Source organism: Phalacrocorax carbo, chromosome 3 (assembly GCF_963921805.1).
Source record: "Phalacrocorax carbo chromosome 3, bPhaCar2.1, whole genome shotgun sequence".
In the NCBI taxonomy this organism is placed as follows: Eukaryota; Metazoa; Chordata; class Aves; order Suliformes; family Phalacrocoracidae; genus Phalacrocorax; species Phalacrocorax carbo.
The window spans coordinates 129,457,810-129,476,243 of NC_087515.1; the positions used below are offsets into that span (position 1 = coordinate 129,457,810).

General features: G+C 67.7%; 2 protein-coding genes across 3 annotated transcripts; one reads left to right on the forward strand and one right to left on the reverse strand.

Moving 5' to 3' along the window:
• Positions 1-216: 216 nt before the first annotated feature.
• Positions 217-4,197, forward strand: SLC30A3 (solute carrier family 30 member 3). The gene is made up of 8 exons (XM_064448464.1): positions 217-323; positions 1,693-1,865; positions 1,942-2,088; positions 2,160-2,313; positions 2,876-3,080; positions 3,236-3,341; positions 3,623-3,757; positions 3,872-4,197. The coding sequence occupies exons 1-8, from the start codon at positions 241-243 to the stop codon at positions 4,015-4,017; spliced, it is 1,149 nt and encodes a 382-aa protein (XP_064304534.1). The 5' UTR covers positions 217-240; the 3' UTR covers positions 4,018-4,197.
• Positions 4,198-5,075: 878 nt separating this feature from the next.
• GTF3C2 (general transcription factor IIIC subunit 2) lies at positions 5,076-18,353 on the reverse strand. Of its 2 annotated transcripts, none has more exons than XM_064448465.1 (18): positions 17,777-18,353; positions 16,960-17,341; positions 15,747-16,053; positions 15,111-15,205; positions 13,669-13,746; positions 13,165-13,263; positions 12,661-12,888; positions 12,274-12,385; positions 11,992-12,109; positions 9,855-9,886; positions 9,526-9,655; positions 8,823-8,967; positions 8,391-8,552; positions 7,809-7,896; positions 7,344-7,472; positions 6,762-6,893; positions 5,896-6,051; positions 5,076-5,794 (listed from the first exon to the last, which is right to left on the reverse strand). In XM_064448465.1, exons 1-18 carry the CDS (start codon positions 17,901-17,903, stop codon positions 5,588-5,590), a joined length of 2,727 nt encoding a protein of 908 aa, XP_064304535.1. In that variant the 5' UTR covers positions 17,904-18,353; the 3' UTR covers positions 5,076-5,587. The 2 variants fall into 2 exon arrangements, with proteins under 2 accessions (XP_064304535.1, XP_064304536.1); XM_064448466.1 differs by having other exon boundaries at positions 5,896-6,003; positions 17,777-18,348.
• Between the last annotated feature and the right edge of the window lie 81 nt (positions 18,354-18,434).

The window sequence follows — 18,434 nt, forward strand, 5'->3', positions numbered from 1 at the left end:
GGCAGCCCCCCCTCCCGCTGCCGGCGCCCCTCCGGGGCAGAGCCGGGGAGCCCGCGGGGTGCCGGCTCCTCCCGACCCCCGGCCAGGACCGGCCCCCCCCCCGCAACGCCCACGCAGCCCCCCGACTCTGTCCTGCGCGTGACCTGGGCGGGGGCGGGGCCAGGGGCGGGGGCGGGGCCGCGGCGGGGCGGGGCCGCGGCGTCCCGGCGGCCGGTGCCCACGGTGCTGCTCGCCCGCGGCATGGAGTCCCCGACCGGCACCGAGAGCGCCCGCCTGGTCAGCCCGCGGGGCGGCCCCGCCGACGGCAGCCTGCGCCTCAAGAGGTACCGCCGGCCCCGGCACCCCATCGCCCCCCGCGACCACCACCTCCCAGTGCCCCCGGCAATCCCTGGCACCGCCACCTCCATCATCCCCTGCATCTGCAGCCCTCGATCCCCCCGCACCCCCGCACCTCCACTCCCGGCACTGGCTCCCCCTTCGCCCCCGGCATCTCCACCACCCCCCGTCGCCCCCGGCGCCTCCGGCCTCGCCGACACCGGCACCCCAGGCACTCCCCGAGACGCGACAGCCCCCGGCACGTCCAGCACTGCCCAGCTCCTACGCCTCCCACCTTCCCGACACCGGCACCCCCCCGGCACGTCCATAACCCCCCCAGCCCCCGCGCCTTCATCCATCTGGCACGGACATCAGCGCCTCCGCAGACCCCGAGCCAGTCCTGACCGTCCGTGCACCAGCACCCGCACCCCCCGACACCGGCACCCATCCCCTCCCTGGTACCGGCACCCCATCCAAGCGGAACCAGCACTCCCCCGTGCGCCAGCCTCGCTCCCCCCTCGGGTGTCCGTCCGGCTGCTACCGGCGCCCAAACGTCACCCACCCGCACCGGTATCGTCCATTCATCACCTCCCCGCACCGGCACGCTGTCCGTCCCCTCTCCCGCACTGCTGCCCCGCGCATCAGCGCCCTGAGCCCCGGCACCGGCTCCCCGCCCGCCCCCCCGCTTCCCACGCTTCACGTCCCCGCACCGGCGCCCCGTCCAGCAGCCCGGGCGCGACACCTCGGTCCCACCGGCACCCCCGCCGCAGGCACCCGCTCCCGCACCGCTCCCGGCCCCGGCATCCCCTGCCCCCGCCCGCGCTCCCCTCGGCCCCGCCGCGTAGCCGGGGTGAGGCGGGCAGCTTCGGCCATGCGGGGCCGGGACCGGGGCCGGACCGTCCCCCGAGCATCGCCCCGGCCTCGCCGCCCGTCCCGCGCCGCCGGCGGCCCCGTGGCTGCCCGTCCCGACGGGGGCGCTCGGCCGCTGCGGGCCCGGCTCCTCCGTAGCCTCCCGGTGACCCGCCGGCGGCCCGGCCACGGAGCCCAGTGCGGCAGCGGGACCCCGGGCGGGGGCGCAGCCCGCGGGGAGCCGCAGCCTCCGGCTTTGTTACCGGCTGCGGCGGGGCCGGGGGCGGCAGGTCTCGGGGCAGGCACACGGCGCGGCCCCCCGGGACGGGCCCGGGTGCCCTCGCCGGTGTCACACGGGCCGGTGGGGGCCGGGGCCGGGAGGGGCGATGCTGTGCACCCCGTGCTCTGCAGCGGCCGGGCCACGGGGAGCCCTGGGCAGCTGGGATGGACTGTGGCTACCGGGAGCCGTGGGGGTGCCAGGAAGGGGCACCGGTAACCAGTGTGGCCAGCAGTGACTCTCGCCCCCAGTCTGTTTGCAGGCTCCCAGGACCCCCTGGCACTGCCAGACCCACCAGCTCTGGCTCCCCGCTGCCACTGCAGCCCCCTCACCCCCAGCCCTGGCCAGGAGAGGCTCCAGGCCCGCCGGCAGCTGAGCATCGCCTGCACCGTCTGCTGCATCTTCATGGTCGGGGAGGTGATAGGTAATGGTGGGACAGGAATGGGGATGGGGACAGGGGGCTGCCAGGGCTGAAGGTGCCAGCGGCTCTTTGCCCGCAGGTGGGTACCTGGCGCACAGCCTGGCCATCATGACCGACGCAGCCCACCTGCTGACGGATGTGGGCAGCATGTCCGTCAGCCTCTTCTCCCTCTGGGTTGCCACCCGCCCGCCCACCAAGACCATGAGCTTTGGCTGGCACCGCTCTGGTGAGCTGGGGGGGCACAGCTCCACAGGAGCCCCACAGCCAGGGTGGGTGCTGACGGCTCCCATTCTGCAGAGACGCTGGGTGCGCTGGCCTCTGTCCTTTCCATCTGGGTTGTGACCGGGGCCCTCGTCTACCTGGCAGCCGTCCGCATCATCAGCAACGACTACGAGATTGAGGCACGAGCCATGCTGGCTACGTCCGCCAGCGCCGTCGGTGTCAACCTGGTGTATGTCCCACACAGGGCTGTGCGCACCCCTGTCCCCCTGCACACCCCCAGCCTGAGCCCTGGCCTCCCCTCCCATACCCCTGCCCCATGTGTGTCCCTGGCACACCAAGATCCCCAGCCCTGGCTCCCAGGTCACCTTCTGTCCCTCTGCATCAGCATCGTGTCCCCAAGCGCTGCCTCCCCTTATTCCCTGTCCCCCACATGGTTCCAGCTTCCACCCCATGTATGTACATCCTCTGGCCCCACAGCCCTCAGGCCGCCTCAGCTCTGTCCCCACACTCAGCTGGAGCCCTGGCATGTGCCCCAGGCCTGAATCCCTGCCCTGGCCCCACACACCTCCCTGCAGTGGTGCAGCTGCCCTGTTCCTGCTGTGCCTCCAGCCCTGCCCCATGGTGGGACTCTGCCCCACACTTCTTCACCCTGCCGGGGCCTGAGTGTGCATGCCCGTGCCCCCTTTGCCTGCAATGCCTGGGCACCACTGCCTGCATGCAGGTCCAAGCAGGGCCAGCGAGGCCCCTGCACGCTGTCTGGCACAGCACTGAGCCAGCCCTGCTCTCCCCAGCATGGCCTACATCCTGCACCAGTCCCCCACTGGCCATGGCCATGGCACAGGGGGCTACGAGCAGCTGGAGAGCACCGGGGGCTGCCTGCCCAGTCATACCCCCCTGCCCGGCAGCACCAGCGTCCGTGCGGCCTTCATCCACGTGGTGGGTGACCTGCTGCAGAGCGTTGGTGTCCTCGTGGCTGCCACCATCATCTACTTCAAGGTGCCTGGGCTGGAACTCCCCTCCGCTGCCAGCGGGAACAGCTCCCTCAGCCCCATGCAGGGTGCCATGGGATACTGGTGTCCTGGCACCCCCACACCTGGGTGCCCATCTTGGCTCTGCACCCCTCAGCCTCACACAGACCTTGCTCTCTGCAGCCCCAGTGCAAGATTGCAGACCCCATCAGCACCCTCTTCTTCTCAGTCTTTGTCCTTGGCTCTACCTTCACCATCCTCAGGGATGTTTTCAGAGTCCTCATGGAAGGTGAGTGGTGGGTGAGGAGGTGTGGGACCATGGGCGCAGAGGGCTCTAGCAGGGCGCTGGGGGCTCTAGCAGGGCGCTGGGGGCTCTAGCAGGGCTGCAGCTGCCACAGCCCCATCCCAAGTAGCAGCTCACCCCCTCACAACCTCTGCTCCCCACCCACCACCCCCAGCCTGGTCAGAGCATGGGGAAGCCCCCACCCCTGCCTACTCCCACCACAAGCCGTGGGCCCGGCAGGGGTAAGGACCAGGGCCTGGCCACCCGTGACCAGGCATTGCTGGCAGGGACACCACGGGGCCTCAAGTTTGACGCAGTGAAGGAGGTGCTGCTGGGGGTGAGCGGGGTGAAGGGCACCCATGACCTGCACATCTGGGCCCTGACGCTGAGCCACCACGCGGTGTCGGTGCACGTGGCTGTCGGTGAGTGTCCCGCGCACGGCCTGGCCAGCTCGCACAGCCCCCATGAGATGCCTGGGGGGAAGCCGATGGCTGTCCCCACACCCGGGCTGAGCCGTGCTGCCCTGCCATCCCCAGACGCCAGCACCGACCCTGAGACGGTGCTGCAGGAAGCCACCACCCAGCTGCAGAGCAAGTTCGGCTTTGCCTCATGCACAGTGCAGGTGGAGCGGTACCAGGAGGAGATGGCAGCCTGCCACCACTGCCAGGACCCCCGCGCCTGAGACCCTCACCCGCTCCGGAGCTGCGTCAGGGCTGGCCCCAGCCCCCCGTGGGGGAGCAGGAGCTGCCCCTGGAGCAGGGAGCGTGGGACAGGAGCAGGGGCACCGCTTGGGCCCCTGTCCCTGCACTGCACCCACCGCGCTGCTGCAGAGCCCCGGGCTGGGACGGTGCCGCGGGCGCGCAGGGCCCTGGGGGGGGGCGTGCAGGGCCCTGGGGGGGGGGGGCGCACGCAGGGCCCTGGGGGGGGGGGGGGCGTGCAGGGCCCTGGGCGGGGGGGGGCGCACGCAGGGCCCTGGGCGGGGGGGGCGCACGCAGGGCCCTGGGGGGCGGGGGGGGCGCACGCAGGGCCCTGGGGGGCGGGGGGGGCGCACGCAGGGCCCTGCGGGGCGGGGGGGGCGCACGCAGCCTGGCCCCAGCAGCACAGGAGCTGTGCCCGGAGGGGACCAGGCCTGCCCTAGCCTCAGGAACGCTGGGACCACCCCCAAAGCAGGGGGATCCTGCCCCTGCCCCACCGCACGGAGCCCTGTTGTCCCCTGCAGGAGGGAGCCGCTGCAGCTGCTAGAGGGCCCGGGGAAGGGAGGGGACGTCCCCGGGGGCAAGCCCAGACCGGGCCTTGGCCCCAGCCGCTCCTGTGCCCCCACGGCCGCAGGGGCTGCCCCGCGGCCCCCATGGCTGTGGCCTTGCTGCTGCTGCACCCACCGGGGGGCAGGGAGACAGGGCAGCCGGAGCCTGGAGCGCAGCCCTGAGCACCGGCTGCCCTGGCCTCGCTGCCCCCCGCCCAGCCCAGGCCAGGGCCGGGTCCTGCCAGACCTCGGCCCGATCCCTTCCCACCGTTGTGAGTCTGTGTCCGTTGCACCCGTGGAGTGTCTGTCTGTCTGTCTCTTTGTGCAAGGAGCCCAATGGGCGGTGGCAGAGCCTGCAGCCACCAATAAACTTGTTGAAGAGCAGCAGCAGCAGCACAGGCAGACAAGAGGGGGCTGGGGGGGACATGGCCCTGGCCCCCCGCGAGGGCCACAGGCACGGCCGCCCCGGGGGCCCCGTACCAGCACCACAAACAGCCTTTACAAAACAAACCACGTTTACTGCACAGTTGAACACAGGCTCAATGTGAGCGACTTCAGAGCTCCTGGCACCTCTGCCGGCCCCATCCACCCTGCCCAGCACAAGGCTGGTGCTGGCAGCCCCACCTGCACGGGGGCTCAGCCGGTGACCAGGGGTGGGAGGCAAGAGCAAGCACAGCCCCACGCAGGTGGGGACTCACGGGTGCTTCCCCAGCATCAGGCTCCAAGACCCACAGCTCAACCCAGGAACACGCACCAGTCCCACTGCCCTCCCCGCACCAGCTCAGACCAAACAGCGCAAAAGGATCCTTCTGGGCCCATAGCACAAGGACAAGTGTCCTGAGCGTTGCAGGTGACAGCCAGGAGCAGCCGTCCCTCCCCCGCTGTGGGGGCTCAGAGGATTAGAAGCACCGAGAGGGGGCACGCAGCCCTCCCGGACAGCACAGCCTGCCCCTGGCCCGAGCTCCTGCCCCCGGCGAGTGTGTGGCGGCAGCAAGAGGGGTCTGCTGCACTACTCTGCCGGCAGCGGGGAGTGCTCGGTGGGGCTGGGGCTGCTGGGCTTGTCTCTGTAGAGGGAGGTGAAGCGGGCACGGCGCTCTGGGAGCAGCTGGCAGCCTACACTGGAGGCCAGCCCCACCAGGCAGTGCACCCGCACGATGCCCGCCTGCCCACCCGACACCAGCCAGCCGTGAGAGTCCAGGTTAGGGCTGAAGCGCACCTGCAGGGAGAAAGGGGTCAGGAGTGGGGGGGACGAGGTGCTGGGACCCCCGCACCCTGCAGCAGCAGTGGCCTTGTGCCTGTGCCCTCCCAGGCTCTCACCTTGTGCAGGGACTCCAGCTGCAGGCGGTCGAGGCTCAGCTCTGCCTTCACCTCCTGTGTGTGCATCCTGCGCATGGGCTCCCGGCTGGGGAAGTTCTTGAAGCTGCGCTGTGAACCGGCGGCACCACGATGGGCAGCGTGCCCCAAATAGGAGCGCTGCACACATGGCAGCTCTGGCATCACCAGGACCACAGCACGGGCAGGTGCTGCTTGGCCGGGGGACACGTGTTGCCCTCGTGGTCACCCACCAAAAAGCCACGGCAAAGGGCAGCAGGAGCCAGACCCCAGGGAGTGCCTGGGCAGGGCGGCTGGAGCGTAGCAGATCCCACCCCACTGGTGCCTCTCCAGCAGCTCTGACCCATAGACTCGCTCCCCCTCTCCAGGGGGCCCTTGGGCACAGCATGGCCCTGGTGCCCCATGTCAACACTTCCAAACATGGCCCAGCACACCAGAGAGCAGGGGCCCAGGCAGGCTGTGACCCCCTGCAGGCTCCTTCCCAGGGCTGGGCACTCCAGACTGCTGCCATAGCCAGGACACTGCACTGCCTGGAGCTGATGCCCACAGCCGTGCCCCCCACTGCCCCACGACCAGACAACCAGGAGCTCTCTGCCTGCGGGACCCCAGCCCAGGCCAGCAAGGGAGGCAGGCCCAGGCTTCACAGAGGCCAGGCAGCGGGGCAGCCTATCCCCACGCTCTTGGGGCAGCCAGCCTGGGCTCTGTCAGAGTGAGGGGCTGCCACAACATCTGAGCAGTGTCTCCTTGCCCCACTGCCCAGCCACAAGCCCACAGGCTCCAGCCCTGCTTCCATGCGTCCCACTCATGGTCAGGACCACCCAGCCCCAGGCCTGGCCCCTGCCCTCTCCTACCAGGTCCGTGTCCTGGAACTGGATGTAGCTCTTGGTCACCATCTCGCTGTAGAGCCTGGTCTTCGGCAGCAGCTGCTCACCACCCTCTGACCCAGCGGGGCTGCGGGGCAGCAGATCGGCTTTGTAGACAGGCTGTGGGCAAGATGGGGCTCAGGGTAGGGCAGGGGGTCCGTCTGCTCCTCCACAAACAGGGACCACCAGGGACCAAGTGGGACTGGGGGCCCTGGGAGCCATGCGCTGCCCTGCGGCACGGCAGGCCTGGGGGCAGGGGAGAGGAAGGAGGTGCTGCCGTAAGGGCAGGGGACAAACAGGTCCAGGCCTGCCCCACACATGAGCTCAACCCCAAAAGTCCCATTGCCAGGGCAGAGGCTGCTGCCACTGTCCTCCCCCACCACGCAGACCCTGCCCAGGTGGGAAGAACACAACGCACACGCATGACATGCACACACACACACGTGTGGGGCAGCAGAGGCTCTGAGGCCGGCTCAGGACACTATTCCAGCGACCCAGGAAGAGAACTCCCACGCTGCCCCATCCCACACGTGTCGCAGACAGGCCCTGCTGAGCACGACAGCCTCTTACAAATCTGCGGTCCGAGGACCGCTTGACGTTAAGGGGGTTGACGGCCAGGTCGGGCAGCACTGCAGCCACCAGCTCGCCGGTGATGTCTCCTGCAGCCACCGTGTTCAGCCAGTCCGAGCCAGATATGCTCTGCAGAAACAGACGGCTCTAGGGCACAGGGTCCCAACAGGCTCCCCACCACCCCAAGATGGGCTGCAGCACCACAAACGCCAACCCCTGGGCACCACCCTCTGCCCCTGGGCAGGGACAAGCTCGGAAGCACAGCCAGCTTGGACACAGGCAGGGACACCACACAGCTGCCACCGTCCCTAGTCTGAGGGGCAGAGGGTGACCCCAAGAGCCAGGGCCTCATGTGGCCAGGCAGTGTCACCCCCACCTGCAAGCTGCTGGACCCGGGGTCTGGGGCAGGTGCCCACCCCACTGACATGGCCCCCAGGGCAGAACTGCCCAGCACCAGCCTCTTACCCACACAGTCCCCTTGCGAGGGGCCACAAAATAAGCCTTGAAGCCCAAGTAGCCTGCGTCAATGTAGTGGATCCCACAGAGACCGTAACTGCAACAGAAAGGGAATGTATGAGGACGGAGCTCTGCGCTGCCACCCTGAGACTGCGAGAGCCAGGTAGGAGCCCACCTCCCCAGAGACCCTGGCGGATGGAGGGGGGCTGTTCTCGCTCTAGCAGCGTGTCACAGCCTCACGAGGCAGCTCAGGGCACCTCCCGGAGGCTGAGAACACACCAAGACCCCAGAACCCTTCTGCCAACTTGTGTCAGCCTGCATCCACCCAGGAGCCCCGCTGCCCAGCCCAGCTCAGGGGCCTCATCCTTCCCCTTGCCCACCTTGCATGTGCCGCAGGATGGTGTGGCTGAGGGATGTCAACACTGCCAGCCGTGGCATGACCCAGTACGAGCAGAGCCTGCCCTCGCCACGGCGCAGCTATATGCTCCCAGGGAGGGAGACCAGGGCGGGCCCCTGGGGAGTAAGACCAGAGCCCAGCAGCAGGGCTGGCCCCAGGCACAGAGCAGGCACTGTGAAGGCCACAGTACTCACGAGGCATAACAGTTGTCCTGGGCCACGGTGACCCCGTTGTAGGGCAGCAGCCAGGCCACCTCAGTGCTGAGGAACCGCTTGATGCTATTGATGGGCTCATAGAGCCGCCGCAGGTCCCAGAACTTGATCTTACGGTCGTTCCCTGCCGTGACCAGGAAGTTGCTGAGAACCAGGAGAAAGGCAGTACTGAGACCCCAGCGCAGAGCTGTGCCCTGTCCCTGCTGCAGGGATGAGGTGGCCCTGGTCCCACAGGCAATGGCTCTATCCTCCCTCACCCCGGAACGCCCAGCCCAACCTCTTCAGTGCCTCAGAGGGCCAAGTGCCATCAGTACCGAGTCCTCTTAGGCCCATCTTCACAAAGGACCCTCATCTATAGGAGTGAGCCCGCTCTCCCAGGCAGCACTCACACCAGTGCCTCCTCCCTGCCCTCACCTGTCGGCCTTGCACCACTCGATGCTCCGGACTGCGTGGTCATGGGCTAGAAAGCACTGGAAAGGGTAGAGCTTGAGGGAGTCGTCAGGCTGGCGCACACACTGCAGCAGGGACTTGGTGAGCAGGTTCCAGACGGCCACAGTGCCTGTGGGATGAGACCTGTGCTTGTGAGAAGCTGCCCCAGCAGCTGCCCCGTGACTGTGCCACTGCTGCAGCGTGGGACCTGAAGCAGCGCGGGGCTGGGCAACGGGCAGCGGTGCAGGCAGGGGCTGCAGGAGCTGCAAGGACCAGCGTGGGGGCCAGGGCTGGGGCTTAGAGCAGGACAGGATGGATTGGGCACAGCACAGAGCTGCAGATCACCTAAGCCAGACACAAAATTGGATCCAGGCAACTCAGACAGATGTGGATCAAGCCAGAGCCACGTCCTGGACCTGACAGGCATGTGAGGGTACCTATGGCCAGCCCACAATAAGCCCATCCCAGGGACAGGCAGAGAGATGCCAGCATGGTGCCTGCCACTTGCTGCTGCTCACCCCGACGCTGCCCCTGTACCTCATCGTCAGGCTCCCCCATTCCCTGCCCCAGGCTGAGGCTGAAGGGGCACAAAGCTCCATGCGTGTCTCTGCCTGCTGCAGGGCGAGGGCTGCTCCCCAAAGGCTCTGCCACAGGATGCAGGCCCCTCTTGCGCAGGAAGGGGACTCACCGTCATAAAAACCAGCAGCAAGGTAATGATGGGGCTTGGATGGCATCCAGGAAAGGCTAAAGCACTGGCCACACTCGGACGCATTCCCTGCCTGGATAGAGCCCACCTGGAGGGTGGCAATGCACTGCACCTGGAGGCCAAAGGACAGACATCAGTCACAGCCCCATGCTGGTGCCATCCATGTCCCAAGAGCTCTGCTCTCCAAGCAGCCAGGGCCAGCGAGCTCTACTGGCGTCCCGACTCCCTCCCCAGCTCTCCCACCTGCACCAGCCAGGAGGCTCGCTGGGTGCCAGCCCCAATGGGGGACCGCAGTGGTAGAGGACACTGACCTTGCAGATAACGTGCTTGTGGAAGGACCCATCTAGAAGAGAGCAGAGGAGGGTCAGGACAGGCACCAGCTCTCCTAGAAGCTCCCTGCAGCAGGGGCTGCTCAGCAGCCCGGAGCCTGGCTCACTGCTCCCCACAGCCCTGGCCACGGCTCCCAGTCCCTGTCCTGCCACCCACCCAGACCAGTGTCCCCACCACAGACAACAAACGGCAGGCGAGCACACCCATCAGTAGAAAACAGCACATGGAGCAGCAAATCCAAGGGCAGGCAGCGGCAGGACATCCAGCAGCCAGACCTGCCTGCGTTGGCAAAAGGGGTTCCCCGAAAGGTGCTGCAGGCAGAGGTGGGGCAGGGCTGACATGACCCCCACCCCAGCAATCTTCACCACACCATGACCAGCTGCCTGCCTTGATGGAGGACACCTTTGCCAAACTCAAGGGGACCCAGTAACACACAGCGACCAGACCAGACCGTGACCACCCTGGGGAGGAAAGGAGCAGCTGTGCAGGACAGACTGCTTTGCCAGGCAAAGGTGGCCAAGCTGGCCAGGGCAGCCGGTGATGGCGGCTGGAGCAGCCGGGGCAGCCACTCCTGGGGAGGGCAGACTGTGCAGAGACCTCTGTGCCCAAACAGCTCGGCACAAGGTGCCTGCAGGATCTCCCACGCACCAGCTTTGTCCACCAGAGAATCTCCCCTGCCAGCAACACATGACACAAGTGCTGCGGGGCCCCATCCCACACCTCTCGGGCCAGAAGGGCTTCCCCTGTCCCCCAGCACGGGGCTGTCCGCAGGCACAGTGAGCGCCAGACAAGCAGGTCTGCGCCTCAGAGTGCGGCAGCCGCAGGCGGAGGCGGTGTTGTGCAGAGATACGGAGGAGCCATGCATCTTCTCTGGCACCTGCATGACAGCCAGGGCACGGCATCGAGAGCAGCCCCGGGCTGTCAGGCAGAAACACCAGGTGTGGGTACCTGGAGCCCCAGGGAAAGCCAGCACAGCCACGCTGACCCGGGAGCTCCCAGCAGGGCCCCAGCACACCGCAGTCTGGCACTGATCCTGCAGCTGCAAACCAGCACCCTCAGCCCGGCTGCGAGCCACAAGGACAGTACGTGCTGCTGCAGCCAGGCTGACGCTACATTACAGGACCCGGCCTGTCCACCGGAGCTTTGCAGGCTGGGGAAGGCTCCGCGCCTGCCGCAAGCTCCTCACGTGGGGGCTGCGGCAGCCAGCGCAAACCACCCGGAGCCGGCACTCCGAGAGGGGGGCGGGAGAGGCAGAGCCAGCGGCCGGCACAGGCAGCAGCACGACGTGCTGATGGGGGGCGGCAGCCACGCTTGGGTGTAAGGAACCAATTCCCATTGTCAGCCACGGACGTGTGGGCTGTTGGCCACGGCTGAGCGACCACGAGCAGCACGCACAGGTCATCAATCTCGCTCAGCACCCAGCAGATGAGACTATTACAAGCACCATTAGCCCAAGACAGCGAGCACTCAGAGCCCCAGATCCCTGCTATGACAAACAGCTCGAGCTGGGCTAGAATAAGCAGCTCTGCCACAACAGGACACGCTCCCAGCAGCAAGCAGGAAGGTGAGGAAAGGCTCGGAACACACTACCGCAGCTACACCTCGCCCTGCAACCCCACTCCAGTCACAGCAATGCCGCTGAGAGCACCCTCCCACCGCACCCAGCTCCAGGCAGAGCTGCCCCGGGAGCCACGCACCGGCTGGGCTGCGGCAGTGTCCCCCAGAGGCTGAGCTTGCCTCTGGATCAGCAGTGCTTTGACATCCTCCGACATCAAAAAGCACCTCTGTGCCCTCCCCTGCTGTGCCTCTCTCTGGCAGAATCCAGCCCAGGGGCGGCAGCAGCAGGGGTGGCAGCTGGTCCCAAGCCTGGAGGCGTGCCGGGCTCGCTGCCCTGCTGGACACAGCTCCCAGGCAGGGTGGCACTGGCCTGGGCACCGTCCTGCTGCATCTGGTGAGGGGGGCCTGCCCCACGCCATGCCCCTGCCCAGCCCCCTCGGCACCACGGGCTCCCTCCCGCATGGGCAGAGGAGCCCCAGCCCCGGGGCTTGCACGCCGCCCACCCCAGCACAGTGGGACGAGGGCCAGGATGCCCCTGCCCAGCAGCATGGCTCTTCCTACCTTTTACCTGGGTTCTCTTGGAGCGCTGCAGGGCCCCGGGGTGCGGGAGGGAGTACAGCACCACCCTGCCGTTCGAGAAGGCCACAGCCAGGAGGCCCAGCCGGCTCATCTGTGGGTGCTGCGGAATGACACATGGGCTCAGCCCCAGGGTCACCGTCTGAGGGGCCTCAGGGTCCCCCGCCCAGGAAGGCAAGGGTTTAGCGAGGGCATGGACTTAGGAGCCCCAGGGGAAACCAAAGGTGGCCCCCAGGGCCTGGGTGACCCTTCCAGCAGCACACCCACCTTCCTGTCAGTGGTGGGCGGCTCCCAGGCACCGCTGGGGCAGAACTTCATGTCCCAGACGCAGCCATGATCGGCAGCGATGGCGTAGGCCAGACCAGCTTTGTCAGCAGAGCTGCAGGCACAGGTCAAGCCATGAAGAACATGGCAGCTGGTGCCCAGCAGCTCCAGTATACACCAGCAGCTTCCAGTGTACACCAGCAGCAAAGCTGGCTACCAGCACAGCCCCCATCGGGTTCACACCACGGCTGGTGGCTCTGGGAGAGGACAAACCTCACCACCCGCTCGGCTGTGGAGGGACAAGAGGTACGGGCCCTGCCCCATCCCTGAGAGCCGGGCAGCCCCCAGCCCCTTCCCCAGGGAGGCCGTTCCCCAGGCCAGGCCACTCACCCCTTCTCCTGCTGCAGCGTGCCCAGGCCCCAGAGCTGCAGGAGCGCAGGGCCCCCGTGGAGCCCAGCCACGCTGTGCGTCTCCTCCATGCTCCCGTGGCAGTAGAGCGCCACGTACTGAGAGGCTGCCGAGCCCTCTGGGGACGGGCACCACTCCATTGCCCACACAGGGCCGCCCACGAAGAAGGACACATCCAGGCGCTCCTCGTGGGGCTGCAGGGAGCTGAACCTGCCGAGAGGGAGGCAGGTAAGGGCACGGGGCAAGAGTGGTGCTGCCGCGGGGTGGGAGTGTGCGGGCTGGCCAGGGCAGCTCCCGGCAGGCACAGAGCCCTGGCACAGGGCCGGAGGGTGGTGGAACCCCGGGGCACACTGCATGGTCTCGCTGCTCAGCCCACAGCCACTCCTGCTGCTGCATGGCCCTCAGACCCGCTGGGGCCAGGGCCCTGGAGGTCACCAGCTGTCACAGGCATGACCCATCACCCCAGCAGTGCCTCTGGTCACAGACCTGTTTACCCTGTACAAGACACCGTCGTCTTCAATGCCCTCCCGCTGGATGGAGAAGAAGGGAGACTTCTCCTCTGCTGGTAGGTACGGGGCAGCTTCACTAGGGAGGCAGAAGAAGGTGAGAAGGCATCTCCCCACCCCTGCCCCTCACCCAGTCATGCCTTGGGACAGCACCATGCCCCAGCACCCATCCCAGTGTGTCCTGCTGCAGGCCACCCTGAAGGCTTTTAAGACTCCATGGCCAAATCCATGAGAACCCCAAAGCCGACACCAAGAAAGCCCCATCCTCTCTGCTGGGGCCTGATCCTGACAAAGGGACGGGGGAGTACAGCACCCACCGTGCCCTCATTCCCCCCACCCCCAATGGCTGGGGGCCAACCACTGCCCTGCCCCACCTCACCCCAAGCACTGCCGAGACCTGCCCCATCACGAAGGCTGAGCGCAGGCAGTGCCTGTGCCGCGTGTCCCTCCCAGCCCCTCCCTTCCTACGCTGTTCTGAAGGCACCTTTCAGAGAGACGTGTCCACTTGTGCGCCAAAGGGATCCAGTCTGGAAACTCCCACTGTGAGTACTTCTGATCCCGCCTGCAGCAGATGTGCCAGACATCAGTGACAGCCCAGCTTCCCAGCCCTGCCTGTACGGCAGCCAGCCCGCAACACGCCCTGCCTGCAGCACAGCGAGGCCCCCACACGCCCTGCCTGCAGCACAGCGAGGCCCCCCACACCCGCCCTGCCTGCAGCACAGCGAGGCCCCCCACACGCCCTGCCTGCAGCACAGCGAGGCCCCCCACACCCGCCCTGCCTGCAGCACAGCGAGGCCCCCCACACCCGCCCTGCCTGCAGCACAGCGAGGCCCCCACACGCCCTGCCTGCAGCACAGCGAGCCCCCCACACCCGCCCTGCCTGCAGCACAGCGAGCCCCCCACACCCGCCCTGCCTGCAGCACAGCGAGCCCCCCACACCCGCCCTGCCTGCAGCACAGCGAGGCCCCCACACCCGCCCTGCCTGCAGCACAGCGAGGCCCCCACACCCGCCCTGCCTGCAGCACAGCGAGGCCCCCACACGCCCTGCCTGCAGCACAGCGAGCCCCCCCACACGCCCTGCCTGCAGCACAGCGAGCCCCCCACACCCGCCCTGCCTGCAGCACAGCGAGGCCCCCCACACCCGCCCTGCCTGCAGCACAGCGAGGCCCCCACACGCCCTGCCTGCAGCACAGCGAGGCCCCCACACGCCCTGCCTGCAGCACAGTGAGCCCCCCACACCCGCCCTGCCTGCAGCACAGCGAGGCCCCCACACGCCCTGCCTGCAGCACAGCGAGGCCCCCCACACCCGCCCTGCCTGCAGCACAGCGAGGCCCCCCACACGCCCTGCCTGCAGCACAGCGAGGGCCCCCACACGCCCTGCCTGCAGCACAGCGAGGCCCCCCACACCCGCCCTGCCTGCAGCACAGCGAGGCCCCCCACCCCCCCCTCACACCCTGCCTGCAGCACAGGCAGCCTCCCACCCCCCAAGACACACCCCCTGCCTGCAACACAGGCAGCCTCCCACCCCCCCCCCACACCCTGCCTGCAGCACAGGCAGCCTCCCACCCCCCAAGACACACCCCTTGCCTGCAGCACAGGCAGCCTCCCACCCATCCCCCTCCCCCAGCACCCTGCCTGCAGCACAGGCAGCCTCCCACCCATCCCCCTCCCCCAGCACCCTGCCTGCAGCACAGGCAGCACCACTCCGAGGGCTCTCAGCCCCTGCACTTCCTCACACCCCCAGCTTGGCCCAGCCGCTTCCCCAGATGATGGGGCCCCGTCCCCAGTGGCGGCTGGCAGAATGCCGACGTTCCCGATGGCACACGCTCCTTTCTCCTCATACCTGCGAGAGCGATGGTACCCAACAGCCATCGCTCCCTGTAGCCTACCCCAAACCCCCCACCACCCCCTCAAGCCCCCACTCACAGGCTGCAGGTAAGGCTGGAGCACTTCTCCACTGGGGCCATGATGGAGTTGTGGAAGCCGTTGGGAGCAAGGCCTCGGCACTGGGGCTTGGACCTCTGGGCACAAGAGCAGACTCAGAGCAGTGCCTCGCCAAAGGGCCCCGCCTGGGCTGCCTCTCCTGCCCAAGTGTTCCCACAGGCCCCTGGGGTCCCGCCTGTCCTAAGCACCGGTGCAGCCCACAAGCACACCGCTCTCCCCCAGACACAGCGGAAGACACCGAGACCGTGTCAGACTGGGCTAACGACACAAAGGCCCATTTTGGCGACATCCACAAACTACAGAACAGCCTCCAGGACCCTGCCTTTACCTCCCATCACCTTCAGCAGGAGCCCAAGACCCCCGCACCCTCTCCCAGGAGTACATGTCACCCTGTCCCCATCCACGCTCACTCAGAGCTGCCTCTGCCCGCAGTTAAGCCCAAAGAGCTCATGCCCGGATTCACAGCTGGTGGGCACTCTGCCATCCCTGACTGAATCCTGCCCAAAAGAGCCTGGGGTGGGGACACCACATGACAGCTCAGACACTTTGTGTCGTTCATGCTGGGCCAAAAGTAAGAAGTGGCTAAGGCAGAGACCCTGCCCTTGCTCCTGCCCTTACCCCTGCAGATGACACTTTCCCACCGTGTCCTCGGAGTGGCTCCAGCTCTGGCTCTGACACCTCACTGAATGGCACATCGCTCCCCTCCTCTTCCTCCGCCTGCAGCAACACCTCCTTCGAGGGTACAAAGTCAGCATCTTGTGCAGGATCATCACTGTCTGTTTCGTCCTCCTTCTTCCTCCGGCTCCGACGCTTCTTCTGAATATGCTCAAGCTTTGGCTCCAGCTCCTGGGCACCCTCGGTGGGAGCCGGAGGCTGGTACACTGATGTCAGCTCCTCTGCCAGCTCCTGCAGGTACAGCAAAGCCCTGGGACACCAAAGACATTGCCCAGAGGTGAGCAGAGGGACCATACAGGGAACAGCCAGCCCTCCCTCCAGGACCAGGCAGATGCACCCCTCCAGCTCATAGTTTGGGTGAGCCATTTGCTCCAGCCCTGCCCAGCCAGGCTGTGTCAGAGCTGATCTGGATCCGCTGCTGGCCTCCAGGCCAGCCACTGTGACAGCCAGCATCTCCTGCCCCTCCCCAGGGAATGCCAGCCTCCCTGGGACTCCAGCAGCAGGCAGAGGAATGCATGGCCCTTTGCCAGCCAGAAAGTGGGAAGGCCAGAGATCCTCTTGCAAGCACCCTGAACAACGGGAGCTCCCACACTGGGTGCCTCGCTGCAGGTGCTGCTCCCTCTGCACCGTGGAGCGAGGCAGCTGGGGCACTGCGACCCTGCCAGCCCTGCCCCTGCAGAGCCAGGGCTCGCGCAGGCACTCGGAGAACGCAGGCACCGCCTGAGCTGCCTTCAGAGGCCCCAAAGCACACAGGCTCCCCCCAGGACTCCTCCTTAAGCAGTGCATGGCTTGTACAGTGTGTTCTGCTGCCCCCAGACCAGCCTCCTCCTGGCTTTGTCAGGAACCAAGGAAACCCCTTCCCCACTGCAGACAGCCCACTACCGTCAAAGACCCACTGCACGTGAGCTCATCCTCAGCCCCTGCTGTCCCCCACATCCCTGTTTCCCTGGATCAAAACACGTTCTCCTCAAGCAGGAAAAGACCGTTCTGTGGGGAACCGGTCTGTCCCACTGATAACAGTCCTTCAGGAAAGACACTGAGACCCCCAGGTGAGGCAGAGGTCTTGAGGAACCATCCTGAGAGCAGTGTCTGCCCATCCTTCCAATCTCCCCAGGGCACCCACCCCCAGACTCCCCCATCTCTTGCCCCTACTTACACTTTGGCTGCTCGCCTCTTGGGGCGCCCACCGCGGGGGGTCTCCAGGCCTTCCGCCACCTCACTGCTCCCCAGCATCTTCTGCACACAGATGGGCTCCGGGGTCGGGCACTCCAGGTCCTGAGACAGTTTCAGCAGCAGCATCTCTGTCTTGGGCTTCCGCCCGCGCTTCCCAGGTGCCTTCGGGGGCAGCACGGACCCGTTCTCAGAGGTCCTGGAGGGCTCACCGTGAGCCTCAGCCTCCGCAGGGGCTGGGCCATTGGGGTCACTGGGACTACTTTCTGGCTTTTGGTTTCGGACAGTTTTATTCCGGGACTTGGTAGGCTCTCCTCTCTCCTCAGAGCAGCTTAAAGAATCCAGATCTCCGAGTGGTGACAGTTCTCCTGCCCAAAAATAACGGCCAGAGTTAGCAGGAAAACACAGCAGGGCTCTGCTACCACCCCTGGGCGCAGCGACCGGCCGGCTGCCACCGCCCAGCCGGGCACCGGCAAGGCAGCAGCTCCCTGCCCGCAGCGAGGAGCCGGGGCCCGCTCGGACACGCGGACGCGGGGTCGGACACACGCGGACGCGGGGTCGGACACACGCGGACGCGGGGTCGGACACACGCGGACGCGGGGTCGGACACACGCGGACGCGGGGTCGCACACCTGTGCCCGGACAGCTTCTCAAACCCGCCGAGGAGCGCAGCGAGCCTAGCTCAGCTCCAGGCCGGGCCGAGCAAAGCCGGCGGCTCAGAGCAGCGGCAGGACGCACGCAGCACCCCCAGCCCCGCACGGGCTCACGCCGCCCCCCGCCCGCCCGCCCGCCCCCGTACGTACGGGGCGCCCGGGGCTCGCCCTCCCGCGCCGGGCTGCGGCTGCGGCCGGCGGGCACCGATCCCCGTCCCGAGCGGCCGCGGCGGCTCCGCTCCCGGCAGCGCGGCCCGCGGGCGGCACTGGAAGCCATCCGGGCGGGTCCCGACGGGCTCCCGGAGCCGCCGCCGCCCCGTTGCGGGCCGCGCCGCCAGCACGGAACCGGATCCGGAAGCGGTGGCGCGGGGCGATGGCGTCACTCCGGCAACGTCGTTACCGCAAAGGGCCGCGCCCTCCCCCGCCACGTGACGGGCCGGCGTGGCTTCTGCGTGGGCGCGTGCAGCGCCGCGTCCCGCCGGGACCCGCGGGAGCGGAGCTGCGGGGCCGCGCGGAGGCACGAGCGTACTTCGCCCGGCGGCGCCGCGCGCGTCCACGAAGCGCCTGAACAGCACAACGCGGGGTCCGCGGGGACGCGCGCCTGAGCGGGGCGGAACCGGGGCGTGGGGGATGAAAGCGCTGAACCGCAGCGCCATTAACAGCGCCCAAACGGCAGCACGCGGCAACCCTGCGCCACGGAGAGTGCGGGTGACCGTGGCTGCAAGGAAAGAGGTGAATGGGGAGCCCCGACCCGGGCCAGCAGCCGAAACGCGAGTGATGCGTGACACCTTGGGTAGCCTTCGCAGCC

What these genes read in the sequence shown, in the direction of transcription:
- SLC30A3 (XM_064448464.1), top strand. Translation starts at nt 241, where the DNA reads ATGGAGTCCCCGACCGGCACCGAGAGCGCCCGCCTGGTCAGCCCGCGG. An exon ending in CTTTGGCTGGCACCGCTCTG is followed by an intron (nt 2,089 to 2,159) that starts GTGAGCTGGGGG and finishes CCCATTCTGCAG; the next exon opens with AGACGCTGGGTGCGCTGGCC. An exon ending in CCACCATCATCTACTTCAAG is followed by an intron (nt 3,081 to 3,235) that starts GTGCCTGGGCTG and finishes TGCTCTCTGCAG; the next exon opens with CCCCAGTGCAAGATTGCAGA.
- GTF3C2 (XM_064448465.1), bottom strand. Translation starts at nt 17,903, where the DNA reads ATGGCTTCCAGTGCCGCCCGCGGGCCGCGCTGCCGGGAGCGGAGCCGC. An exon ending in GTCTTGTACAGGGTAAACAG is followed by an intron (nt 12,889 to 13,164) that starts GTCTGTGACCAG and finishes CCCTCTCGGCAG; the next exon opens with GTTCAGCTCCCTGCAGCCCC. An exon ending in AGTTCCAGGACACGGACCTG is followed by an intron (nt 6,052 to 6,761) that starts GTAGGAGAGGGC and finishes CCATGTGTGCAG; the next exon opens with CGCTCCTATTTGGGGCACGC.